This window comes from Pristiophorus japonicus, chromosome 20 (assembly GCF_044704955.1).
Source record: "Pristiophorus japonicus isolate sPriJap1 chromosome 20, sPriJap1.hap1, whole genome shotgun sequence".
In the NCBI taxonomy this organism is placed as follows: Eukaryota; Metazoa; Chordata; class Chondrichthyes; family Pristiophoridae; genus Pristiophorus; species Pristiophorus japonicus.
This window is the reverse complement of record NC_091996.1, coordinates 40,758,552-40,786,316: the sequence shown is the minus strand read 5'-3', so window position 1 is coordinate 40,786,316 and position 27,765 is coordinate 40,758,552. Positions and strand designations below refer to the sequence as shown.

General features: G+C 53.2%; 1 protein-coding gene across 4 annotated transcripts in view; it reads right to left on the bottom strand.

Moving 5' to 3' along the window:
- sardh (sarcosine dehydrogenase) overlaps nucleotides 1–27,765 on the bottom strand; it is a 50,854-nt gene that overhangs the window by 11,785 nt on the left and 11,304 nt on the right. For all 4 annotated transcript variants that reach the window (XM_070863414.1, XM_070863415.1, XM_070863416.1 and 1 more), the window contains exons 4-13: nucleotides 25,803–25,982; nucleotides 23,499–23,622; nucleotides 21,883–21,983; nucleotides 20,865–20,969; nucleotides 16,840–16,969; nucleotides 15,294–15,380; nucleotides 14,242–14,332; nucleotides 11,916–12,057; nucleotides 1,520–1,603; nucleotides 345–458 (exon numbers count right to left, since the gene is read on the bottom strand). In XM_070863414.1, coding sequence (XP_070719515.1) covers nucleotides 345–458; nucleotides 1,520–1,603; nucleotides 11,916–12,057; nucleotides 14,242–14,332; nucleotides 15,294–15,380; nucleotides 16,840–16,969; nucleotides 20,865–20,969; nucleotides 21,883–21,983; nucleotides 23,499–23,622; nucleotides 25,803–25,982 — 1,158 coding nt within the window. The remainder of the gene's footprint in view (nucleotides 1–344; nucleotides 459–1,519; nucleotides 1,604–11,915; nucleotides 12,058–14,241; nucleotides 14,333–15,293; nucleotides 15,381–16,839; nucleotides 16,970–20,864; nucleotides 20,970–21,882; nucleotides 21,984–23,498; nucleotides 23,623–25,802; nucleotides 25,983–27,765) is intronic.

Below are 27,765 nucleotides of genomic sequence, written 5' to 3'. Positions count from 1 at the left end.
GAGACCAGCATCAGCGACTGTGCGGACGGGTTTCTGCCCTGGGGGGTTGGCCGGGGGGGGCGAGGGGTGTCTTTCTCCCCTGCATATCTGTCTCGCTCTCTCTGGTCTGTGGACAGACGCACGCAGGCGCGGACAGAGAGGGACACAGACACACACACACTGTCATTCTCTGGTGCATGGGGTGTTGATAAATGTTAGTCAGTGTCCATGAGCATCTGACCTATTCAAGGTTCCACAGGCTGCTCAGCTCGTTGCTGTGGATACACTCCACATTTCAGTGACAATGCTTTATCAATAAATCTTCTCCCAACACTGATGAGGGTGACATGGCTGCTCATTCCTACCTGGTCATGGTGCGGGGGGAAGTCGAAGGTGTAATCCTCTTGCAGCAGCTGGTTATACCGGTAATCCTCATGCCGTTTGTTGCCATAAACTCCATAATAATCATAATCCAGAACCTAGCACAGAGATGGTGACAATCAGTCAGAAAGGTCAATGCTGGAGCGGAGGGGCGGGGGCAAGCGGGGAGCCGGAGAGAGAGGGAAAGGGACAGAGACAGACAGACAGACAGAGAGAGAGAGGGGGAAAGAGAGAGACAGAGAGGGAGACAGACAGGCGGAAAGAGACAGAATGCGTGCGAGACAGAGAGAGAGACAGAGACTGAGAGAGAGAGGGACCGAGAGAGAGAGAGACAGACACAGAGAGAGAGAGACAGAGAGAGAGAGCGAGAGAGACAGACAGAGATTGATCACCAACAAGGCTCAGGGATCCCAGTGATTTTGCTCTCTATTGCCTCAACATCCTCCCGATAGAGTGGAGTTGAAACTGGCAGACAGTCTCGAGCAGTCGTCTTACTGAGGTTCATTATAGACTCACCATTGTATCGCCACTCATAAGCTGCACACTACAGTAACACATTTTCACAACGGACTTGGAACTATGGGTTTCCAACAGACCCTCAATAAGCATCACAGCTACCCACTTTCCCCCCGATATCCCCAACCCCACCCACCTTCTCACCAATCCCCAACCCCACCCACGCACCCTCTTTCCAACCCCACCCACCTTCTCACCAATCCCCAACCACGCACCCTCTTTCCAACCCCACCCACCTTCTCACCAATCCCCAACCCCACCCACGCACCCTCTTTCCAACCCCACCCACCTTCTCACCAATCCCCAACCCCACCCACACTCTCCCCCATCCCCAACCCCACCCACACTCTCCCCCATCCCCAACCCCAACCACACCCACACTCTCCCCCATCCCCCCCACCTTCTCCTTGTATCCCTCAATTGCACTGACCCACAGGGAAAAATCTCCTTGGAACAGATTTTCAATTCCCCAAAAGCTTGAAAACCTCTTTTGGATCAACTCACTTCAAACCAACCCACACTTTCTTCAGAACTTCAAATCGCCAATGCCCAAACCCTGCCGCTTGTTGCTGTGTGCTCGCGTGCAGTTGTATTGTTTTTACACAGGAATGAGCAACGAGTTCCGGGATCCGAAGCTACTCACCGGGACGGGACCCTTGGGATGGAACCAGCCAGGCCTCTCCCAGCCGTGTCTCTCCTGGAACACGCAGCCCTGCTGGAGCAGCTCCTGGGACAGATGGATGTTAAAGGTCGTCACCATCGGGAAAACAAGGATTGGAAACATCTCACGTCATGGGTGCAGTGAATACTCAGCCTCCCCATCCCACACACCCACCCACCCACCCATTCCCCGCTACCCCATGTCCAAACCTCTATCTCAGCTCAGAGCCAGGGGGGCGAGGTCGAGGGTGGGCGGGGGCGGGGGCGAGGTCGGGCGGGGGTGAGGTCAACATCGAGGGCGGGCGGGGAAAATCCATCACCATCAGCACAATGTGACCACTGTTACGTATGAATAAAAGGTCTGACCAGATACTGTGAGCTCAAAGTAAAGTGTGACCTTAGTCTTTTATTACAGGTCTCCAGAGTGCCTCTCCAGCCTGTGAGGCCTCCTGAAGTACAGGTGCTCCCAAAGGATTGTGGGATCCCTTGGGACTCCAAGGGATGAGCCCTCTGGTAGTTACACAAGGTATTTACAGTTTTACGTATACAACAACACTCCCTCCCAAAGTCAATAGTGTAACTATTTACAAGGTGAGTCGATCTGGGGCCTTTCTTTCCCTGGTTGATCGTCTCGATGCAAATGCTGGTTTTGGTGAGTTGGTTATTCGGCCCTCGCTGGGCTGCTGTGCAGCTGGCCTTGCTGGGCTGCCTGGCGTGGTGAGTCCTGCTGGGTTGCTGCGGGTGATGGGTTCTGCTTCGTGGTCAACCGCTGTGTCAGTTGCCACTGGTGTGTGTGTTGGGGGGCCAAAAAAGGTAGGGTCTAATGTGGGTTGCTCTGGATAGTCCGTGAATCTGAGTTTGGTTTGGTCTTCATAGCGAGGGGATTTGAGTACAGTGGCAGGGAGGTGTTACTACAGTTGTACAGGGCCTTGGTGAGGCCACACCTGGAGTATTGTGTACAGTTTTGGTCTCCTAACTTGAGGAATTACATTCTTGCTATTGAGGGAGTGCAGCGAAGGTTCACCAGACTGATTCCCGGGATGGCGGGACTGACATATCAAGAAAGACTGGAACAACTGGGCTTGTAGTCACTGGAGTTCAAAAGAATGAGAGGGGATCTCATAGAAACATTTACAATTCTGACGGGTTTAGACAGGTTAGATGCAGGAAGAATGTTCCCAATGTTGGGGAAGTCCAGAACCAGGGGTCACAGTCTAAGGATAAGGGATAAGCCATTTAGGACCGAGATGAGGAGAAACTTCTTCACCCAGAGAGTGGTGAACCTGTGGAATTCTCTACCAGAGAAAGTTGTTGAGGCCAATTCACTAAATATATTCAAAAAGGAGTTAGATGTAGTCCTTACTACTAGGGGAATCAAGGGGTAAGGTGAGAAAGCAGGAATCGGGTACTGAAGTTGCATGTTCAGCCATGAACTCATTGAATGGCGGTGCAGGCTCGAAGGGCCAAATGGCCTACTCCTGCAACTATTTTCTATGTTTCTATTTCCTGTAGATGAGTCCATTTGAAAGTTTGACCCGAAACCCCCTACTCCCTTCTTTGGCCATCATCATAGGCAGTCCCTCGGAATCGAGGAAGACTTCCTTCCACTCCCAAAGTGAGTTATTTGATGGCTGAATAGTCCGATACGAGAGCCACAGACTTCATTTACAGGTGGGACAGACATTCATCGAGGGAAGGGGTTGGTAGGGCTGGTTTGCCGTGCGCTCCTTCCGCTGCCTGTGCTTGGCCTCTTCATGCTCTTTGTGTTGGGACTCGAAGAGCTCGACGCCCTCCCGGATGGACTTTCTCCACCTCGGGCGGTCTGTGGCCAGGGTCTCCCAGGTGTCAGTGGTGATGTCGCACTTTACCAGGGAGGCTTTGAGGGTGTCCTTATAACGGTTCCGCTGTCCTCCTTTGGCTCGTTTACCATGAAGGAGCTCCGCATAAAGCATTGTCTTAGGGAGTCTCGTATCTGGCATGTGTACTTTGTGGCCTGCCCAGCGAAGCTGATCGAGTGCGGCCAGTGCTTCAATACTGGGGATGTTAGCCTGGACGAGGACACTGATGTTGGTGCGCCTGTCCTCCCAGGGGATTTGCAGGATCTTGCGGAGACATCGTTGGTGATATATCTCCAGCGACTTGAGGTGCCTTCTATACATCGTCCATGCCTCAGATCCATACAGAAGGCGGGTATTACTACAGCTCTGTAGACCATGATGGTAGATTTGAGGGCCTGGTCTTCAAACACTCTTTTCCTCAGATGACCAAAGGCTGCACTGGTGCACTGGAGGCAATGTTGAATCTCCGCATCAATGTCTGCCTTTGTTGATAAGAGGCTCCCAAGATATGGGAAATGGTCCACGTTGTCCAGGGCTGCACCGTGGATCTTGATGATTGGAGGGCAGTGCTGAGCGGCGGTGACAGGCTGGTGGAGGACCTTTGTCTTACGGATGTTAAGCGTAAGGCTCATGCTTTCATATGCCTCAGTGAATACAGTGACTTTGTCCTGGAGTTCAGCCTCTAAATGTGCGCAGACGCAGGCGTCGTCTGCATACTGCAGCTCAACGACAGAGGTTGGACCTGGGCTGGAGGCGGTGTAGGTTAAACAGCTTCCCACTGGTTCTGTAATTTAGTTCTACTCCAGCGGGGAACTTGTTGATTGTGAGGTGGAGCATGGCAGCGAGGAAGATTGAGAAGAGGGTTGAGGCGATGACGCAGCCCTGATTGACCCCGGTCCGGACGTGGATTGGGTCTGTAATGGATCCACTGGTTAGGATCACGGCCTGCATGTCGTCATGAAGCAGACGAAGGATGTTGACAAACTTTTGGGGGCATCCGAAACGGAGGAGGACGCTCCATAGACCCTCACGGTTGACAGTGTCAAATGCCTTTGTAAGATTGAAAAAGGCTATGTATAAGGGTTGTCGCCGCTCCCTGCATTTTTCCTGCAGCTGGCGCGCTGCAAAGATCATGTCAGTTGTGCCCAGTCGGGGATGAAATCCGCATTGAGATTCCGGGAGGAGTTCCTCGGCCACAGGGAGAAGATGATTGAGGAGAACTCCAGCGACAACTTTCCCAGTGGTTGATAGCAGGGAGATTCCCCTGTAGTTGCCGCAGTCGGACTTGTCCCCTTTTTAAAAAATGGTCATGATCACTACATCTCTGAGATCTCCCGGTATACTCTCCTCCCTCCAGATGAAAAAGATGAGGTCATGTATCCACGCCAACAGCGCCTCTCCGCCATACTTTAGCGCCTAAGCAGGGATTCCATCCGCACCTGTAGCCTTGTTATTCTTTAGCTGTTGTATGGCTTTGCCAACCTCGTACAGCGTTTGGGTTTCACTCAGTTGGTGGCGGGTCGCATGCTGCGGGATGGAGTTGGGAACACTCGAGTCAAAGGCAGAGTCTCGATTGAGGAGATCTTCAAAGTGCTCCTTCCGTCATGCCCTGACAGCCTCGGTGTCCTTGATGAGGGTTTCCCTGTTCTTGGCCAGGAGTGGGGTGGGGCCTTGGGAGTTTGGACCGTAGGTGGCCTTGACTGCAGTGAAGAATCCTCGCATATCATGGCTGTCGATCAGTTGTTTTATCTCCTGTGCTTTCTTCATCCACCACCTGTTCTTTAGGTCCCGGGTTTTTTGTTGGACCGCAGCCTTGAGCCGTCTGTAATGTTGTTTTGCTTGAATTGGGTTGTTGCTTGAGGCTCAGAAATGCTTTGCGCTTGCGATCTATTAATTCTTCGATCTCCTGATCATTTTCATCAAACCAGTCCTGATGTTTACTGGTTGAGTGACCAAATATCTCTTCACAGGCACTGGTTATAGAGGCCTGGAGGGCAGACCAAGCGCTATGAGCATTCAGCATCTCAGGGTCATCAAGGCACGCCAGATTGGCTGTGAGGCGCTGGCTGGAAAGGGCTCTCTTAGCTGGGTCTCTAAATGCCCTGGCATTAAATTTTTTGCAGAACTGCTTCTGCTGCCCCCTCTGCTTTGGGGCAATGTTAATGTTGATGATGGATCGGATTAGGCACTGGTCCGTCCAGCAGTCGTCATCTCCTGTCATGGCGCGGGTGATGCGCACATCCTTGCAATCCCTGGCTCGGACGATGACATAGTCAAGCAGGTGCCAGTGGTTGGAGCAAGGGTGTTGCCACAATGCCTTGTATTTGTCTCTCTGGCGGAACAGGGTGTTGGTGATGAGGAGTTCATGTTCTAGCCATTTTGTCAGGAGTAGGGTACCGCTGGAGTTGGCTTTCCCTACCCCCTCTTTGCCGAATCACGCCACCCCAGAGGGCTGTGTCTTTGCCAACCCTGGCATTAAAATCACCGAGGAGGATCAATTTGTCATCTGTGGGGACGTGGGACTAGGATGTCTCGAGGTTGAAATAAAAACCCTCTTTAGCCTCATCCGTTGCATCGAGTGTAGGGGCGTACGCACTGATGACTGTGGCGCATTGGTTCCGGGATAGGGTAATATGAAGAATCATGAGGCGTTCGTTAACCCTACAGGGGGAGTCTTTGAGGTGGTCGGCCAGCTCATTCTTGACGGCAAAGCCGACTCCATGAAGGCGACATTCTCCCTCTGATTTCCCTTTCCAGAAGAAGGTGTAACCTCCAACATGTTCCTTCAACTGGCCTTCCCCTGCCCGCCAGGTCTCGCTTAGGGCGGCGATGTCAATGTCAGAGCGTCCGCGTTCCCGGGCAATTATGATAGTGCGGCGTTCCAGCCTGTTGCTGTTGGGATTGTCCGTGAGGGTCCTGACGTTCCAGGTCCTGATCTTCATACTGACGAAGGGGAAGATGCCTCTGCTTGAGTTCTTTTAACGTGGGTTGGCTGCTGCACACCGGCAACCACACGGGCTTAGCTGAACAAGGTCTTGGCCCAGTGGCAAGGGGGTCCAAGACAACTGGCGATCAGGCACAGCTCTAGAAGCCTAATTGCCTACAGCAAAGTGTTGGCCGCAAGCTCGGTGCTGAGTAGTGCCATTGATGGTAGATGGCCCAAGGCTAGGTTGGGGGGCAGGCATTCGGAGGGTGACTTCCAAAGTTATTTTAAAAGTTAAAAGTTGATAAAGATTCCTAATTTATTTTAAAAGTTTCTAAGAGTTGTTAAAAAGTCTAAGATGTAAATCAATAATAGGTTATAAAAGTTTTCCCAGTTTAAAAAGTTTCTAAAGGTTGTTAAAAAGTCAAAGATGTAGGTCAGTAATAGATGTTTAAAAGTATTTTGATTAAAAGTCTAAAATGTAAGTTTTAAAAGTTCTCCCAAACTGTTTAAAAAGTTTAAAAATGTATTAAAAGTTAGTTAGGAGTTTAAGACGTTGGGTTGAACGCTGCCGCCGGCCTCGGAGTCCCTTCAGCCGGTTCTACGTCAGCACAATGAACACCTGGTGTGCGACCACAGGGACAGGCGTGGGCAGGTGTGGAGTCCTTTCGGCCTGGGATGGCCCGGGACCGGTGTGGAGTCCTTTCGGCCGGCGTGGGATCCCTTCGGCCCGGGACAGAAGCAGCCGGCGCGGGGTCCCTTCGACAACTGCAAGGTAGCGTTTATTTGTTATCCCGCTGGGGCTGCTCAGGGCCCGGTGTGTGTTGTCCCGCTGGGGCCCGGGACTGGTGTGGGGTCCTTTTGGTCCGGGACAGAAGCGGCCGGCACGGGGTCCTCCGAGGTGCTCCCCTTGTGGAGAAGGGGAGCACCAATTTGTTGAAGCCACCTGCTCTCTCCCTGTTCGTGCAACGAGAGCCTTGTCTTAAGTGCTCTATTCATGAGCAGTTCAGCAGGTGGGATCCCAGTGAGCGAGTGGGGTCTCGACAGTAACTCAGCAGGACTCGGGATAGGCGAGTCTGCAGTGAGCCTTCCGTTACCCTCTTCAAGCTCTGCTTGATTGTTTGCACTGATCTCTCTGCCTGACCGTTGGATGCTGGTTTGAACGGATGTAACATGTTCGATCCCATTGCGGGTCATGAACTCTTTGAACTTGGCACTGGTGAAACATGGCCCGTTGTCGCTCACAAGGACATCAGGCAGGCCATGAGTGGCAAACATGGCCCGCAGGCTTTCAGTGGGGGCAGTGGACGTGATTGCTGACATTATTTCACATTCAATCCATCTGGAGTACTCATCTACAACCACGAGGAACATTTTACCCAAGAACGGGCCTGCATAATCGACATGGACCCTAGACCACGGTTTGGAGGCCAAGACCATAAACTTAGTGGCGCCTCCCTGGGTGCATTGCTTAACTGTGAACATGTGTTACATTTGTGCATGCAGGACTCTTAAGTCTGCATCGATACCGGGCCACCACGCGTGAGATCTGGCTATCGCTTTCATCATTACAATGCCTGGGTGAGTATTGTGGAGATCACTAATGAAAGTGTCCCTGCCCTTTTTGGGCACCACTACCCGATTACCCCACAGAAGGCAGTCTGCCTGTATAGACATTTCATCTTTGCGCCATTGGTACGGCTTTATCTCTTCCTGCATTTCAAATGTGACATTGGACCAGCTCCCGTGAAGCACACAATTTTTTACTAACAACAGTAAGGGGTCCTGGCTCATCCAGGTTTTAATCTGTTGGGTGGTAACGGGTGATTGCTCACGCTCGAATGCTTCCATTACCACGACTAAATCTGCATGCTGTGCCATTTCCACCCACGTGGTGGGCAATGGCAGCCTACTGAGAGCATCGGCGCAGTTTTCTGTGCCTGGCCTGTGGCGGATGGCGTAGTTGTATGCGGACAACGTGAGCGCCCATCTCTGGATGCGGGCCGATGCATTCGTATTTATCCCCTTACTTTCAGAAAAAAGGGATATCAGTGGCTTATGGTCAGTTTCCAATTCAAATCTGAGCCCAAACAGATATTGATGCATTTTCTTTACCCTATAAACATAAGCTAACACTTATTTTTCAATCATGCTGTAGGTCCTCTCAGTCTTAGACAGACTTCTGGATGCATAAGCAACAGGTTGCAATTTCCAGGATTCATTAGCTTGTTGCAATATACAACCGACACCGTATGACGACGCATCACATGATCGTATCAAACGCTTACATGGATCATGCAACACAAGCAATTTGTTTGAGCATAACAGTTTTGTAGCTTTTACAAAAGCATTTTCTTGGCTTTTACCCCATACCCATTCGTCTCCTTTACGCAGTAAGACATGCAGTGGTTCTAACAGTGTGCTGAGACCTGGGAAGAAGTTACCAAAGTAGTTCAGGGGTCCTAGAAATGACCGCAGCTCCGTCACGTTCTGTGGCCTCGGTGCGTTCTCGATTGCCTCCGTCTTCGAATCGGTGGGCCTGATGCCGTCCGCCGCAATTTTTCTCCCCAGGAACTTCACTTCAGGCGCCATGAAAACACACTTTGAGCGTTTTAACCTGAGCCCCACGCGGTTCAGCCGACTAAGAACCTCCTCCAGGTTCTGCAGATACTCGACTGTGTCCCGACCTGTAACCAAGATGTCATCCTGGAAGACCACAGTGCGCGGGACCGACTTCAGTAAACTTTCCATGTTTCTCTAGAATATCGCCGCAGCTGATCAAATCCTAAACGGGCATCTGATGTAAATGAAGAGACCTTTGTGCGTGTTGATGCTGTGAGGCCCTTCAATGATTCCTCTAGCTCCTGCGTCATGTAGGCCGAGGTCAAGTTCAGCTTCGTGAACGTCTTTCCTCCCGCCAGCATCATAAAAAGGTCGTCTGCCTTTGGTAGTGGGTATTGATCCTGTAGGGAGAAACGATTGATAGTTACTTTGTAATCGCCACAGATTCTGACGGTGCTGTCTCCCTTGAGGACTGGAATGATCAGACTGGCCCAGTCGTTGAATTCGATCGGCGAAATGATGCCCTCTTGTTGCAGCCGGTCCAGCTCGATCTCCACCCTCTCTCTCATCATGTACGGTACTGCTCTCGCCTTGTGATGGATGGGTCGCACCCCCGGAATTAGGTGGATCTGCACTTTTGCTCCTTGGAACTTCCCGATGCCTGCTTCAAACAGCGAGGGGAACTTGTTTAAGATCTGGGCACATGATGTGTCGTCGACAAACGAGAGCGCTCGGGCGTCGTCCCAGTTCCAGCATTTCTTTTCCAGCCAGCTCCTACCAAACAGCGTTGGGCCATCGCCCGGTACCACCCAGAGTGGTAACTTGTGCACCGCCCCATCGTAGGAGACCTTTACAGTAGCACTACCGATTACGGGAATCAGTTCCTTTGTGTAAGTTCTCAGTTTAGTGCAAATGGGAGTCAGGACTGGCCTTGAAGCCTTGCTGCAGCACAACTTATTAAAAGTCTTTTTGCTCATAATGGACTGGCTCTCGCCCGTGTCCAGCTCCATTGACACCGGGGGTCCATTTAAATCAACCTTCAGCATTATCGGGGGACACTTTGTGGTAAATGTGTGCACCCCATATACCTCTGCCTCCTCGGTCTGAGGCTCTGGTTCTTCGTGATCGCTGTGGATCTGTCCTCCTCTACAACATGGTGGGGCTTGCAGCTCGCCTGCACATACGTTGGAGATGTCCCATTGTTCTACAACCCTTGAAAATGTATCCTTTGAAGTGGCATGAATGGAAATGATGATCACCTCCGCAGCGCCAACAAGGTGTTAATGGCCTAGCATTCATTACCCTTGATGGTGGACTCAGGCATCTGCAGACATGCAGCTGCAGGCATGTGAGGCCTGCCCTGTACGTTGCGATTCGAAAACAACATTACTTTGTTCACAGTACTCGTGTGCTGAAAGATTTGTTTGGTATTGTCACTGCTGGCAATGAACGCCTGGGATATCACTATGGCTTTACTCAAGGTTGGGGTCTCTACAGTCAAAAGTTTATGAAGTATCACTTCATGGTCAATGCCAAGTACAAAGAAGTCACTGAGCATGTGCTCCAAATGTCCTTCAAATTCGCAATGTCCTGCAAGGCTTCTTAGCTCGGTGACATAACTCACCACTTCCTGGCCTTCAGACCTTTTGCACGTGTAGAACCGGTACCTCGCCATCAGAACGCTTTCCTTCGGGTTCAGATGCTCCTTGACCAGTGTGCACCAATCATCGTACGATTTCTCTGTGGGTTTCGCTGGAGCGAGCAGATTTTGCATGAGGCCATATGTTAGTGCCCCGCAAACGGTGAGGAGAATCGTCCTGTGTTTGGCAGCATTCGTTTCTCCTTCCAGCTCGTTGGCCATGAAGTATTGGTTGAGTCGCTCCACGAAGGTTTCCCAATCATCTCCCTCCGAAAATTTCTCCAGAATGCCCACTGTTCTCTGCATCGTTGGGTTCATCATCTGCATCTCGTCGCCAGTTGTTATGTATGAACAAAGAGTCTGACCAGATACTGTGAGATCAAAGTAAAGTGTGACCGTAGTCTTTTATTACAGGTCTCCAGAGTGCCTCTCCAGCCTTTGAGGCCTCCTTAAGTACAAGTGCTCCCAAGGGATTGTGGGATCCCTTGGGACTCCAGGGGATGAGCCCTCTGGTGGTTACACAAGGTATTTACAGGTTTGCATATACAACAACCACCACCTCTCCAACTCCCCAGCATGGTTCAGGGATCCGTGCCGCTCCAGTCGTTTCTTCCGTATATTTCACACTCTGCGGATCACTGGACAATACACAGGATGATGCAGAGAGAAGTCCTTCATTTCAGCACAAACAGCATTGAGTGACTGGGAGGGGGTGTGTGGGACCTGTGCACACAATGTTCTGCGATCTACGAGTGAGCCCTGGTGGTTTAGCCCAGCCACCGTTCTGTCACAGAGACGTTTAGACGCTTGAGTTAAGTACTGTCTCCTAAGATCAGTGCAGCAGAGATGATGAGTAAATCAGAGTCTCGGGATTTAATCACGCCATTAAACATAAACTGAACTGTATCAGACACAGAATAGATCAATAGATTGCCCTCGGTCCGACATGCCTCAAGCTTCCACATGATGAGGGGAAAAAGTCATTCGCTATTCACCGGGGTGGGGGGTGGGGGGGAGGGACGCGGGGGAAAGACACAGCCCGAGGGGGGCCGGGATGGGGGGGTGGGGAGACACGGACCAGGGGGGAGGGGGGGGACACAGACACAGCCCGGGGGAAGAGACACAGCCCGAGGAGGGTTGGGGGGGGACGAGACGGGGACAACACACAGCCCGGGTGTGGGGGGGGGGGGGGAAGGGGGAAAAGACACAGCCCGAGGAGGGTGGGGGGGTGGCAGAGATGAGGATAACACACAGCCCGGGGGGGGGGGGGGGGGGTGGCGGAGGACAATGACGGACAGACAGCCCTGGGGGATCCTCCTGTATCCCAGCAGCGTCCTGATTCCCCTACCACACCCCGCTGCTTCCTCCCATATCGGCAGAGCGCCCGTTCCCCCCAGACCCTTTGTCCGACGCTCACCTGGTGCAGCGGGTCAAGCCGCATGTTCCTCCCAGCGAGCGGCTCATCGTGGGGAAACACCACCGAGTAATTCTTGGCGTAAGATTCGTGGCTTCGCTCCCGAATCCAGCGATTGTCATTGGTCATTGAGTGATGAAATCGTCTGTGGCAGACAATACACGTCAACACATCCCCATCACACATACACATCATGCTGCCCTGTGAGAGACAGATGATGCAAAACCAGAATCCCAGTGAGAAATCAATCATGCAACACACTCGCTTTCACACTGATTCTCACTGGGGTACGGGTCCCACACACACTGACTCTCACTGGGGTGCGGGTCCCACACACACTGACTCTCACTGGGGTACGGGTCCCACACACACTGACTCTCACTGGGGTACGGGTCCCACACACACTGACTCTCACTGGGGTACGGGTCCCACATACACTGACTCTCACTGGGGTGCGGGTCCCACACACACTGACTCTCACTGGGGTATGGGTCCCACACACACTGACTCTCACTGAGGTACGGGTCCCACACACACTGACTCTCACTGGGGTACGGGTCCCACACACACTGACTCTCACTGGGGTACGGGTCCCACACACACTGATTCTCACTGGGGTATGGGTCCCACACACACTGACTCTCACTGGGGTACGGGTCCCACACACACTGACTCTCACTGGGGTACGGGTCCCACACACACTGACTCTCACTGGGGTACGGGTCCCACACACACTGACTCTCACTGGGGTACGGGTCCCACACACACTGACTCTCACTGGGGTACGGGTCCCACACACACAGACTCTCACTACAGTATGGGACCCACACACACTGACTCTCACTGGGGTACGGGTCCCACACACACTGACTCTCACTGGGGTACGGGTCCCACACACACTGACTCTCACTGGGATACGGGTCCCACACACACTGACTCTCACTGGGGTACGGGTGCCACACACACTGACTCTCACTGGGGTATGGGTCCCACACACACTGACTCTCACTGAGGTACGGGTCCCACACACACTGACTCTCACTGGGGTACGGGTCCCACACACACTGACTCTCACTGGGGTACGGGTCCCACACACACTGACTCTCACTGGGGTACGGGTCCCACACACACAGACTCTCACTACAGTATGGGACCCACACACACTGACTCTCACTGGGGTACGGGTCCCACACACACTGACTCTCACTGGGGTACGGGTCCCACACACACTGACTCTCACTGGGATACGGGTCCCACACACACTGACTCTCACTGGGGTACGGGTCCCACACACACTGACTCTCACTGGGGTACGGGTCCCACACACACTGACTCTCACTGGGGTACGGGTCCCACACACACTGACTCTCACTGGGGTACGGGTCCCACACACACTGACTCTCACTGGGGTACGGGTCCCACACACACTGACTCTCACTGGGGTACGGGTCCCACACACACTGATTCTCACTGGGGTATGGGTCCCACACACACTGACTCTCACTGGGGTATGGGTCCCACACACACTGACTCTCACTGAGGTATGGGTCCCACACACACTGACTCTCACTGGGGTACGGGTCCCACACACACAGACTCTCACTGCAGTATGGGTCCCACACATACTGACTCTCACTGGGGTACGGGTCCCACACATACTGACTCTCACTGGGGTACGGGTCCCACACACACAGACTCTCACTGGGGTACGGGTCCCACACACACAGACTCTCACTGCAGTATGGGTCCCACACATACTGACTCTCATTAGGGTACGGGTCCCACACACACTGACTCTCACTGGGGTACGGGTCCCACACACACTGACTCTCACTGGGGTACGGGTCCCACACACACAGACTCTCACTGCAGTATGGGTCCCACACACACTGACTCTCACTGGGGTACGGGTCCCACACACACAGACTCTCACTGTAGTATGGGTCCCACACACACAGACTCTCACTGGGGTATGGGTCCCACACACACAGACTCTCACTGGGGTATGGGTCCCACACACACTGACTCTCACTGGGGTACGGGTCCCACACACACTGACTCTCACTGGGGTACGGGTCCCACACACACTGACTCTCACTGGGTAACGGGTCCCACACACACTGACTCTCACTGGGGTACGGGTCCCACACACACTGACTCTCACTGGGGTACAGGTCCCACACACACTGACTCTCACTGGGGTACGGGTTCCACACCGTCGTGGCGGGGAGCGGGGGTGGGCGAGGGGGCGAGCAGGAAGATTATCTGGGGATTCGAGGTGAATATTCTGGTTGTTGGGACAAGCTGCAATCGGTCACCGTTCACTCACCGGATGTCATATCCGTACATGTCCTTCTCTGGCCGGCCATGGATGACCCAGTGAGCGAGCTCCTTCCCACAGCCGCCCCCCAACATCATACCTGAGGAGGAGGAATCCAGAGGTTCAGTTTAATCTCGCTCACTGCCTCCCAAACACGCTTTTCAACCCAGGGTGCTTCACACCATCACTGCACATTTCCTTCCATGGACGTCAGAACGGAGGCGATCGCATGGTCTGAACTTCAGGCACCTGCCGTGGCTCAGTGGGCAGCAACTCACCTCCGAGTCAGACGGTGGGGGCAGGGGCAGGACTGAAGGGAGCACCACACTGTCGGAGGGGTAGTACTGAGGGAGCACTGAACTGTCGGAGGGGTAGTACTGAGGGAGCACTGCACTGTCGGAGGGGTAGTACTGAGGGAGCGCCGCACTGTCAGAGGGGCAGTACTGAGGGAGCGCCGCACTGTCAGAGGGGCAGTACTGAGGGAGTGCCGCACTGTCGGAGGGGCAGTACTGAGGGAGCGCCGCACTGTCGGAGGGGCAGTACTGAGGGAGCACCGCACTGTCGGAGGGGCAGTACTGAGGGAGCACTGCACTGTCGGAGGGGTAGTACTGAGGGAGCGCCGCACTGTCAGAGGGGCAGTACTGAGGGAGCACCGCACTGTCGGAGGGGCAGTACTGAGGGAGCGCCGCACTGTCAGAGGGGCAGTACTGAGGGAGCGCCGCACTGTCAGAGGGGCAGTACTGAGGGAGCACCGCACTGTCAGAGGGGCAGTACTGAGGGAGCGCCGCACTGTCAGAGGGGCAGTACTGAGGGAGCGCCGCACTGTCGGAGGGGCAGTACTGAGGGAGTGCCGCACTGTCGGAGGGGCAGTACTGAGGGAGTGCCGCAGTGTCGGAGACCCCACAACCCTGTATCAGACAGTTGACTGGGTAGATTCTGCCCCTCGGTGCACTGGTGCAGTCCATGCAGACAGACAGAGGCAGGAAGAGTCCGGGACAGCAGCGGCTTAGTTCTGAGGAGCTCAGATTGGGAAGGAAGTGCAGACTAATTCACCCTCTCACCTGCGCTGTTGAATCCGCAACCTAGGTAGAAGCCGCGAAGTTCTGGAGCCTCTCCCATCAGGGGCTTGTGGTCCGCAGTGAAAGACTCTACAACACAAGGCAGCGTTACCGTTGAACATCGTGCGCAATAAACACAGACTGCCCCCTGACCCAGCGACAGGAAAAGTGCCCCCCCCACCCCCCACCCCTCCTCACTGCAGGAAAACTCACTCCCCCTCACTGCAGGAAATCTCCCCCCCCCCCCAGTCTCACTGCAGGAAATCTGCCCCCCCCCTGCCCCCCTCACTCCAGGAAATCTCCTCCCCCCCTTCACTCCAGGAAATCTCCCCCCCACTGCCCCAAATCTCCTCCCCCCCCACCTCAGTCCAGTAAATCTCCTCCCCCACCCCCGTCACTGCAGGAAATCTCCGCCCCCCCTCTCACTGCAGGAAATCTCCGCTCCCGCCCCCCCCTCACTGCAGGAAATCTCCCTCACCTCCCCCCCCCCCCCCCTCACTGCAGGAAATCTCCCCCCCCACCCGCACTGCAGGAAATCTCCCCCACCTCCCCCCCCACTGCAGGAAATCTCCCTCACCTCCCCCCCCCCCTCACTGCAGGAAATCTCCCCCCCCACCCGCACTGCAGGAAATCTCCCCCACCTCCCCCCCCACCCACTGCAGGAAATCTCCCTCACCTCCCCCCCACCCCCCTCCCCACTGCAGGAAATCACCTCCCACCCCCCCCCCCTCACTCCAGGAAATCTTCCCCCCCCCCCCCTCATTGCAGGAAATCTTCCCCTCCTCTACCCCCACCACTGCAGGAAATCTCCTCCACCTCCCCTCCCCCCCACTGCAGGAAATCTCCCCCACCTCCGCTCCCCCCCACTGCAGGAAATCTCCCCCACCTCCCCTCCCCCCCACTGCAGGAAATCTCCCCCACCTCCGCTCCCCCCCACTGCAGGAAATCTCCCCCACCTCCCCTCCCCCCCACTGCAGGAAATCTCTGCAGCAACAGAAGTGGGGCAGGGTTTGGAGTCTCCATGGTGGATGGATTAGAAATCTGCACTCTTCTTTGGAAAAGACACAATCCTGTTCCCAATCTCCTCACCAGGCATGGAGCTGCTCCAGCTATAGGAGTTCCCCATCCCTACAGCCCATGGGAAAGAATTCCATCAAACTCCATCCTTCGCCGTGCAATGCCACAGAACTCTCTCTCTGCAGACAGACCATAAACAGGAGCAACGCCTCTACCCCACATCGGAGGAATGACCCTTGTGAAGGTGGATCACCAGAGGCCCCGTTGACCCAGTACATAAGGTCAAGGTTCAGATCTCTCTGACCTCCCACTGATGCATTGAGGTCCTGAGCCCAACAGATGCCACGACCCATTCCTGGGCGGTGTCAAGCTTTCAGATATGGGTTGAGGCAGTGGGCTCCAGCACCCGAGCTAGGGAGGGAAATAAGATCAGCAAGGGACAACAATCGACAGGAGGCAACGGGACAAATCGGGAAGGTACAAATACAGGCAGCAGTCGGACACCCCCTCAGCCTGCGTTGAATCTCCGTACCTGGGCCACACACGGTCGATTTGACCCCAGTCGTCTCCAGGGCAGGGACACGATTGATAGCTCCTTCAATCAGCTGTGTGAATACCTCCCAATCCAGGTCAAAGAGGCTGAAGGCAAAATTATCCGTAACCTGCAACAAGTGAAGGCAAAATCAAAGTACGAGCAGACTGTGCCTGTCATGTATGTACTTTTGGGATCACTGTTGGAGGCCATTGGGCTGCACACACACGTGTGTGCAGCCCAAGTATAAAAGGCCAGCCATTTTGTATATTAGTCACTTTGGATCTTAATAAAGCAGAGCCAAGGTCATACCTCTTGGAGTTCAACAGTACTCAGTCGAACAGTTATTGCATACACAACATTTGCCGACGAGGCAACAACAACCTTTGCATGCAAAAATGAGCACAATTGGATTGTTGGAGCGATTTGTGGAAGGAAAAGATTGGGCAGACTTTGTGAGCCGTTGAGCCAGTTCTTCATGGCCAACAAAATGGAGGAGGTCAGAGACGCAGATCGGCACCGGGCGGTGTTCCTCACGATTTGCGGTCCAAAAATTTATGGTCTGATAAAGAATCCACTCTTGCCTGTGAGTCCAACAGAGACAACGTATGAAGAATTGTGTACACTGGTACAGGACCACCTTAAGTCAGACGAAGGCATCATCATCTCGAGATACAGATTTTATATGCACGTTCGCTCAGAGGGCCAGAAAGTGGCAGAATTCGTTGCCGACCTGAGACTTCTAGTGGGACCGTGTAAGTTTGAGGCTGTGTTGCAGGACTTCTTTGTAATCAGCATAAACCACGAGGTGATCCTATGTAAACTACTGGTGGTGATGTTGGACTTGAACAGGGCCATCACGATCGCTCAGTCATGCATGACAATGCATAGAAGTCTAAAGCAGATATCAGTGAAAAATCGAAACTCGGCGAGTACTGCAAATATGATTGATTCGGTGTACAGCAGAGCGACACATGGCAGAGCCTACCTGACTGCATATGCGAAACTTGTGGATGCCCAAAGTCCACCAGCGGGAATGCATCCGATTTCTCCGTGTTGGCGTTGTGGGGGAAATCACCGGCACCAGCAATGCCGATTTAAGCAATATAGTTGCAAAGGCTGTCTGAGAGTGGGGCATCTCCAGCGCAAGTGTCCGCAGATGAGCAAGCGTGCTGCGACACACCATGTGGAGGATGATGGTCAGACTAGCGCAGATCCTGATACGCAATCCGAGATACCAGAGGAGGAAGTTTATGGACTGTACTCATTCCTAACTAAGAGCAAACCAATAACGATCAACATGAAATTTAATGGGGTGCCGGTATCGATGGAACTGGACATAGGGGCGAGTCAATTGATAATGAGCCAGAGGGCATTCGACAAGCTGTGGGACACTAAGGCTGTGAGGCCTAAGCTGAGTCCAGTCAATGCCAAGTTGCGTACGTACACGAAAGAACTCATAACGGTGATAGGCAGTGCAGTAGTGATGGTGCGGTTCATGATTTATCGTTATGGATTGTTTCTTGGGCCCACCCCTGGCCTCTGTCTCTGCCCACCACCCCCCCCCCCCCCCCCGCCACAGGGCCTCCCACTCCTCCTGTCCCCTGCACCCCCTCCCAAACAGGGCCTTGCCCGTCCTCCCTGAGCCCCCCCCCCCCCACCCCACCGTCTCTGTCACTCCCACCACCACAGGGCCTCTGCACCCCAACCCCCACCACTCCTGTCCCTTGGACCGCCCTGGCCCCTGGGGGCCCCCCTGGCTCCTGTCTCTGCCCCCACCCCCGCCACAGGGCCCTGCCCCTCCCCCCTGGACCCTCCCCCCCAGTTCCCTTGGGCTCCCTCTGGATCTCCCCCCCGCCCCCCCCCCTGTTCCCTGGGCACCCCCCCTTACCCGGGCTGAGCAGGCCCTGTCTGCCCCCGGGACCCAGGGCAGTGCCGTCACCAATGAATGCCTTTACATGCCCCATTTCTCAGTCCACTCCACAGCAGCCAATCACCCTGTGTCACTTGAGTTTACGAACCAAATGTCCGGCAATCTGCATCTTTTATTAAATCCAGTGCGGTCTCTCCAGATTCCTTCTTTTCTCAGCCAATAACCAGCGGTGTGACCGACTGGGGATTAAAGATCAGCTGCTTGTCCCTCAGCAACAGCTGACCTCTCCACTCAACCGAGACTCTTTCCTTGGAACAGGTTTGCAGGAATAGCAGGAATGGGAGATGGAGCAGGAATGGGAATCTCTGTCATGTTCGCGACACATGGTCTGCCTGACATCGTTGATAGCGACAACAGATCATGCTTCACCAGTCAGGAGTTTCAAGAGTTCATGAAACTCAATGGTATCAAACATGTCAGGTCAGCACCGTTCAAACCTGCATCTAATGGGCAAGCAGAACATGCTCTACAAATCATCAAGTAGAGTATGAAGCGAGTAACCCAAGGGTCAGTGCAGACCCGTCTGTCATGCATACTGCTTAGTTACAGGACAAGACCACACTCGCTTACCGGGGTCTCACCTGCTGAACTAATGATGAAGAGACATCTTAAGACCAAGCTATCTCTTGTACACCCTGACTTGAATAATCATGTTGAATATCGAAGACAAAGTCAGCAAGGGTATCACGATCGCGCAGCTGTGTCACGCGATATTTCTGTAAATGATCCTGTATATGTTCTGAATTATGGTCAGGGTCCCAAGTGGATCGCTGGCACTGTTATGGCCAAGGAGGGCACCAGAGTATTTATTGTCAAGCTCAAAAATGGGCAAACATGCAGGAAACATATGGATCAGACAAAGCTACAGCACACAGATGAACCGGAACAGTCGGAGGAAGAGACAATTGACGACCAACCAACCTACCCCCAGTCATCAGAGGACTCAGTGGTCATCAGTGAATCGGGACTTTCAATCACTGACATGTTCAATGAAAATGGACTTTCAATCCCTGACATGGCCATTGCCACTCCCACCAGGGCAGCCACCCAGCCACCAGTCACAACAGACTCTGAACACTCACCCAAGGCTGGAGTTGAACTGAGACGGTCAACCCGGGAGCGTAAAACACCGGACCGTCTCAATTTGTAAAATACTGTGTTACTATCTTAGAGGTGTGTATTGTCATGTATGTACATTTGGGATCACTAGCCACTAGATGCATCACTGTTGGAGGCCATTGGGCTGCACGCACGTGTGTGCAGCCCAAGTATAAAAGGCCAGCCATTTTGTATATTAGTCACTTTGGGCCTTAATAAAGCAGAGCCAAGGTTATACCTCTAGGGGTTAAACAGTGCTCAATCTAACAGTTATTGCATACACAACAGAGCCCTTAGCAACAAGGCCGTTCAACCCATGGACACTCTCCCCTCCCACACCCCATGGACAGTCTCCCCTATCACAGACTCTACCCACCCATTTGACCTTCTCCAAAGTCCATGTAGAACAACAACTTGTATTTATATAGCGCCTTTAATGTAGTGAAACATCCCAAGGCACTCCACAGGAATATTATGAGATAAAAAATTTGACACCGAGCCACATAAGTAAAAATTAGTGCAGGTGACCAACAGCTTGGTCAAAGAGGTCGGTAAGTGGTGTCTTGAAGGAGGAAGCAGGAGTAGAGAGGCAGAGAGGTTTAGGGAGGGAGTTCCAGAGCTTGGTGCCCAGGCAACCGAAGGCACAGCCACCGATGGTTGAGCGATTATAATCAGGGATGCTTAGGAGAGCAGAATTAGAGGAGTGCAGATATCTCAGGAAGATTATGCGGCTGGAGGAGGTTACAGAGATAGGGAGGGACGAGGCCATGGTGGGATTTGAAAACAAGGATGAGAATTTTGAAATTGAGGTGTTGATTAACCGGGAGCCTATGTAGGTCAGCGAGCACAGGGGGTGATGGGTGAGCGGGTGTGAGTTATGAATGAAAGTCACAAATGACATCCTCTGTGACTGTGACCAATAGCACTTCCTTCCTCCTCCTGCTTCACTCCCACTTTGTTTCCGGCACAACCGGCTCACACACAAGATTCTTACCTCTTCCCAGAAATTCGGATTTGGCTCATATCCACCGACAGACAGAGCGTCTCCTTGGAGACGGAGATACACCGAGGTATCGTGATCCCGAACATTCGGCATATTCTGAACACAAGAGAGAAAGTAAGCTCGGAATACAACTTATCAAAACACAACAGACAAATGCACTGTCCATTCAAACACTCCCAGGGCAGGTACAGCACGGGTTAGATACAGAGTAAAGCTAGCTCTATGCTGTCCCATCAAACACTCCCAGGGCAGGTACAGGGGGTTAAATACAGAGTAAAACTCCCTCTATACTGTCCATTCAAACAGTCCCAGGGCAGGTACAGCACGGGTTAGATACAGAGTAAAGCTAGCTCTACGCTGTCCCATCAAACACTCCCAGGGCAGGTACAGCACAGGTTAGATACAGAGTAAAGCTCCCTCTGCACTGTCCAATCAAACATTCCAAGGGCAAGTACATCACAGGTTAGATACAGAGTAAAGCTCCCTCTGCACTGTCCAATCAAACACTCCCAGGGCAGGTACAGCACGGGTTAGATACAGAGTAAAGTTGGCTCTCAGTACACATGGGTTCTCAGTGAAATGGATGATCTGGTGCTGGAATGTGCTGTGAACCTCCCCAGCGGGATGTCAGCGGGGCTGGAGGTTGGGAGTTGCTGCTACCGGGCCTCCGTGCCCACAGCAAGGGAGGGGTAAGGGGTCACGGTGGGGTAAGGGGTCACTGTCCAGCGACCTGCTGGATGCTGGGTCAAGACAGGACGCCCTCCACAGTCCAATAGCCCACTGATGCCACATGAAGATTGGCGGATCGGTGCTGAACTGTATGCCAGTGGTGCCTGTACCTTTAGGGTGAAAACCAGGTGTGTCCCTAAAGGAATGGCCAGATTGCAGTGGATAAACATGCTCAGACCACCAGTCACCGGGTCCCACACTCACAACAAGAGCACTAAACAAACGCAGATATAAAACCCCGGGGGGGCTAAGCCCATGGCCCCCTGCGCCTGGCACGTACCTGGATTCCGTCAATCTGCTCCGTTACCACGTATGCATGGCGCATGGCGATAAGCGGGACACTGACCCCTGCCATGACCCCCAGTGACTGAGCCCACACACCTGTACAGAACACAGCGAGTTAGCAAGGCCAGCACACAGCAATCCTGGTAAACCCTGCCCTCTGCTGGTCACTCTGCACTGCTGCTGCTACTAACATCTCTCCTCCATTCCCGATCCAAGAGGTGGCGATCAGGGAGGCTTTGTTCAGGGAAGGGAGACAGAAATACATCGAGGTTACAAAACAGCAATGGGCCATTTGACCCATCCAGTCTGTTTCAGCATTCAACATCAACACCAGCAAATAGTTCTGATCACATTAACCTGCCTTGTTCCCACCTCCCTTCAACTCCTTTTCCTTCGTCCACCTGGCCAATCTAATCCTGAATGTGGACATTGGCCCAGAAATTGCACGCCATTATGATGAACTGTTTGGCCCATTTCCTGTCCCAGAATCATATAATCCAGGCCGACACTCCTGTGCGGTACTGAGGGAGTGCTGCACTGTCGGAGGGGCAGTACTGAGGGAGTGCTGCACTGTCGGAGGGGCAGTACTGAGGGAGTGCTGCACTGTCGGAGGGGCAGTACTGAGGGAGTGCTGCACTGTCGGAGGGGCAGTACTGAGGGAGTGCTGCACTGTCGGAGGGGCAGTACTGAGGGAGCGCTGCACTGTCGGAGGGGTAGCACTGAGGGAGCGCAGCACTGTCGGTGGTGCAGTACTGAGGGAGCGCCGCACTGTCGGAGGGGCAGTACTGAGGGAGCGCCACACTGTCGGAGGGGCAGTACCAAGGGAGCGCCGCACTGTCGGAGGGGCCTGCACTGTCAGAGGGGCAGTACTGAGGGAGAGCTGCACTGTTGGAGGGGCAGTACTGAGGAAGCACCGTACTGTTGGAGGGGCAGTACTGAGGGAGCGCCGCACTGTCGGAGGGGCAGTACTGAGGAAGCGCTGCACTGTCGGAGGGGCAGTACTGAGGGAGCGCCGCACTGTCGGAGGGGCAGTACTGAGGAAGCGCTGCACTGTCGGAGGGGCAGTACTGAGGGAGTGCCACACTGTCGGAGGGGCAGTACTGAGGGAGCGCTGCACTATCGGAGGGGCCATCTTTCGGATGAGACGTTAAACGTTTTAGCTGTATGTTAATGAATCCATGCCATTATTCAAAGAGCAGAAAGAAGTTAAAGATGTTCCAGTGTCCTGGTCAACATTGCTGTCTCCACCAACACCACCAAAGGAGATTAACTGGTTACTGATCTCAGTGGTGCCTGTGGGATCTTGCTGTGCACAAATTGGCTGCCACATTTCCTACATTACCAGCGATTACACTTCAGAAGTACTTCATTGGCTGTGAAGCACTTTGGGACGTCCTGAGGAAGTCTTAATGTGAGATATAAAACTGTCCATACTGTGACTCCTTAATGCGAAGATTGGGAACCTGCAGCTCACGGGCAGATCGGCTGATCTGTGCGATCCAGTCTGCTTCCATCCCATCACAGCAATGGCTCGCACAAACTGTACTGCAGGTTAATCATTTTGGCATATCTACACCCCACTCTATGTGTGAACGGTTCAGTGTGTCTTACCAGTACAGTTAATCGCACATGTTGTCTGTATCGTTCCGAACTCTGTCTCCACACCAGTGACCCGCCTCACTCCAAAATCATCCACCTTCACCTGGATACCCGTCACTGGACAGTTCTCAATCACCTAGTGACACAAAAATTTAAATTTAAAAAGGAGGCCGACAAAAAGCAGGAAACTATAGGCCAGTTAGCCTAACATCTGTGGTTGGGAAAATGCTAAAGTCCATTATTAAAGAAGCAGTAGCGGGACATTTGGAAAAGCATAATTCAGTCAGGCAGAGTCAGCATGGATTTATGAATTGGCAAATTTGCTAGAGTTTTTTGAGGGTGTAACGAACAGGATGGATAAAGGGGAACCAGTGGATGTGGTGTATTTGGATTTCCAGAAGGCATTCGATGAGGTGCCACATAAAAGGTTACTGCACAAGATAAAAGTTCACGGAGTTGGGGGTAATATATTAGAATGGATAGAGGATTGGCTAACTAACAGAAAACAGTGTCTGGATAAATGGTTCATTCTCGGGTTGGCAATCAGCAACTAGTGGGGTGCGGCAGGGATCAGTGCTGGGACCCCAACTATTTACAATCTATATTAACGACTTGGAAGGAGGGACCGAGTGTAACTTAGCCAAGTTTGCTGATGATACAAAGATGGGAGGAAAAGCAATGTGTGGCCTACTCCTGCTCCTATTTCTTATGTTCTTATGAAGGAACTGTGAAAGTATCATGGTGTGCAAAATCTGACCCGGGATCCCCATAGATCCCCAACCCGAGACCCCGACACTAGACTCTGGACCCCCCAACCCGTGACCCCCAACCCGCCACACTCCAGACCAGGAGTGATCGACAAGTCATCAGAAGACAAAATTAAAACATGGCAGGGTGTTTGCGCATTCTCACATCGCAGGGTGGCTGATGTGCCTCAGTCCGGGAGCAGTGCTGGTGTGTGTTGTGTGGGGCGTCTGTCTGAGCGGAGCTTTGCGGGATGGGACACAACACTGCCAGCTTTGGATTCAGAGTGTTTAGGGGGAAAACGCCGCAGGAGTGCCAGAACCACGGAGGCTTATGGCCCAGAGAGAGGCCATTCAGTCCCTCGCGCCTACAATCAGATCGCGGCGGATCGTATCTCAACTCCCATCTACCCGCCTGTGCTTAATATCCCTGGATACCTTTACCCAACAAAGATCTGTCCATCTCAGTCTCCTGGACTCCCCCTCCAGAGGAAATAGTTCCTCCGTATCTACCCTATCGAATCCCTTGACTGGATCACCCCCCCATATTGTCTTGGCCTATCACAGTCCTCCTTGTTTCCCGAAATTCCCATATGTACGGTGTCAGCACATTTGGACAATGTGCTTTCCATCCCAAGTCCAGATCATCTGTTAATACCCAGAATAAAAATGGGTCAGCATTGACCCTGGGGTTCAACATTTCCAACCTGTCTCCGTCAGGGGCAAGGTCCAATTCCTGTGATCCCCATTCAAGCTGCTACATTCACTGCAAAATGCCTGAATAATTTTCACGAGTTTTTCGATGAGACAACTCAGCAAACACCTTCAAGGGCTGATGCATTGAAGCAGTATTGATTCCTGCTTTGCTTCCGAGTCCTTCTGTTTCCTTATGCTACGGGACATTTTTCTGTGTTAAAGGCGTTACATAAATGCAAGTTGTTATTGTTGCTGAGATTTTATGAGCAGCAGCAGGTGGCCTGATGCTTACCTGCAGACGATCACCATTAAATCACGAGGTAAGTGGAGCTGAATTAGTTCAGTGATTACAGGACATTTTCTTGTAATCAGTGTTTGAAGAACATGGCCAGACCTCGGCATCGGGTCGGGGGCACAGATGGCCCAGATGGGAGATGTCTCCTCCATTTACTCCGAATGAGTTCAATCAGGCCTTTGTCTGCACAAGCCCAGGACCTGGGGCACAGCTGCCCCTGTGCACACCCATCTCACTCAGTGAAGACTCTGCCTCTTCACATCAACAAACTTGTAAACCAATTAAACCACAAATGATGTGTAGGTTGCCGCTGAGGGCTGAAGCCAATCGCAGTGAGCCCAGGAGATGCCCACCATAACAAGGCAGTGGGATTACCTCCCGGGCCTCGGACGTCCATCTGACCCACGAAACACGCAAATGTTTGCGTACTACACACACCAGTCTTACGACAGAGTCGGGTTTGCTGTGGTTTGTGAGTCACTGTCCTGTAATGAGTGGTGAGAGCAAATCACCACAGGCCAGCGCCCAACATTAGTTCCAAACCATGCGAGTTGCAGAATCGATTGGCATCCGGTAACTTACCGACGCCCCTCGGGCAGTGGCAGCGCGTGCCAGGGTGGAACAGGTCCCCGCAGGATCCATCGTGCCATCAGTGGGCACATACAACGTGCCATACAGGTCACTCACGTTCATCAGGGGGTAGAGGTCCTTCGTCTCCGCGGGTGACAGCACATGTGACTCAATCCCGTACACTTTGCCCAACTAAAACAGGAAAAAATCAAATCATTAAAAACTAACAATGTAATCTGTTGCTCTCAGTGAGGTTCCACACAGACTGAATCTCACTGGTGTATGGGTCCCACACACACTGACTCTCACTGGGGTACGGGTCCCACACACACTGACTCTCACTGTGGTACGGGTTCCACACACACTGACTCTCACTGGGGTACGGGTTCCACACACACTGACTCTCACTGGGGTACGGGTCCCACACACACTGACTCTCACTGGGGTACGGGTCCCACACACACAGACTCTCACTGCAGTATGGGTCCCACACACACTGACTCTCACTGGGGTACGGGTCCCACACACTGACTCTCACTGGGGTACGGGTCCCACACACACTGACTCTCACTGGGGTACGGGTCCCACACACACTGACTCTCACTGGGGTACGGGTCCCACACATACTGACTCTCACTGGGGTACGGTCCCACACACTGACTCTCACTGGGGTACGGGTCCCACACACACTGACTCTCACTGGGGTACGGGTCCCACACACACTGACTCTCACTGGGGTACGGGTCCCACACACACTGACTCTCACTGGGGTATGGGTCCCACACACACTGACTCTCACTGGGGTACGGGTCCCACACACACTGACTCTCACTGGGGTACGGGTCCCACGGGCACTGAATTTCCTTTCAATGCGCTGGGGGATGGGTGAATGGAGCTGTGAGCATGGCAGAGCAGAGGAAGTAGGCGGGGGGACAGACATCTTAATGGCCTGGGGGCAGTAACCTATTGTCAAATTCCTCTTCCCCCCCACCGCCCCCCCCCACCCCCGCCATTCCCGCACCCGATTATCATCCCTTTGATATCAGTAAGCGAGCAGGTCCTACAGTGGGCGAAGGATTCCATGCAACTGCCTCGCCCGGGGTCAGTGCCAAATTACCTTCCTGATGTTTCCACTTGTGGGGAGACCAGAACTGGGGACCATCAATATAAGATAGTCACCAATAAATCCAATCGGGAATTGAGGGGACATTTCGTTACCCAGAGAGTGGTGAGAGTGTGGAACTTGCTACCAGAGGCAGTGGTCGAGGTGAATAGCAGAGATATATTTAAGGGGAAGCTGGATAAACACGAGGGAGAAAGGAATAGAAAGGTATGGTGAGATGGGTGGATGGGAGGAGGCTGGTATGGAGCATAAACACCAGCACGGAGCAGTGGGGCCGATCGACCTGTCTCTGTGCTGTACACTCATCATTTGTAATGAAGATCTCTTGGGCTGAGAGGCAGGTTCAGGAGAGCGTTCATGTTCAGTCCTTGTGGCCAATCCCAACTTCGGAACAACCACTGTCCATCAGCAGAAACATACACTGCCCCGCTCTCGGAGCACACAAGGATATGACATGCACACTGCTAGTTTCCTGGAAGTTGTCCCTCTGTTTGATTACCTCCCCCAGGAACTTTCCCCGGCAATACAGCCAACAGGTCACTGAAGGGATGGGTTTCAGGGATTAAATCCTCGGATTTCTTTTACACGTCCCTCAAACTGAGAGACATTGCCTAAGGAATGGAGCGTGTTATAAGGTCGCTTCACAAACACCCATCAACCCCCCCAACCCTCACACCCCTCGGACCCCCTAACCCTCACACTCCTCCGACCCCCCAATCCTCACACCCTTCGGCCCCCCCAACCCTCACACTCCTCGGACCCCCTAACCCTCACACCCCTCGAACCCCCTAACCCTCACACCCCTCCGACCCCCCAACCCTCACACCCCTCGGGCCCCCCCAACCCTCACAC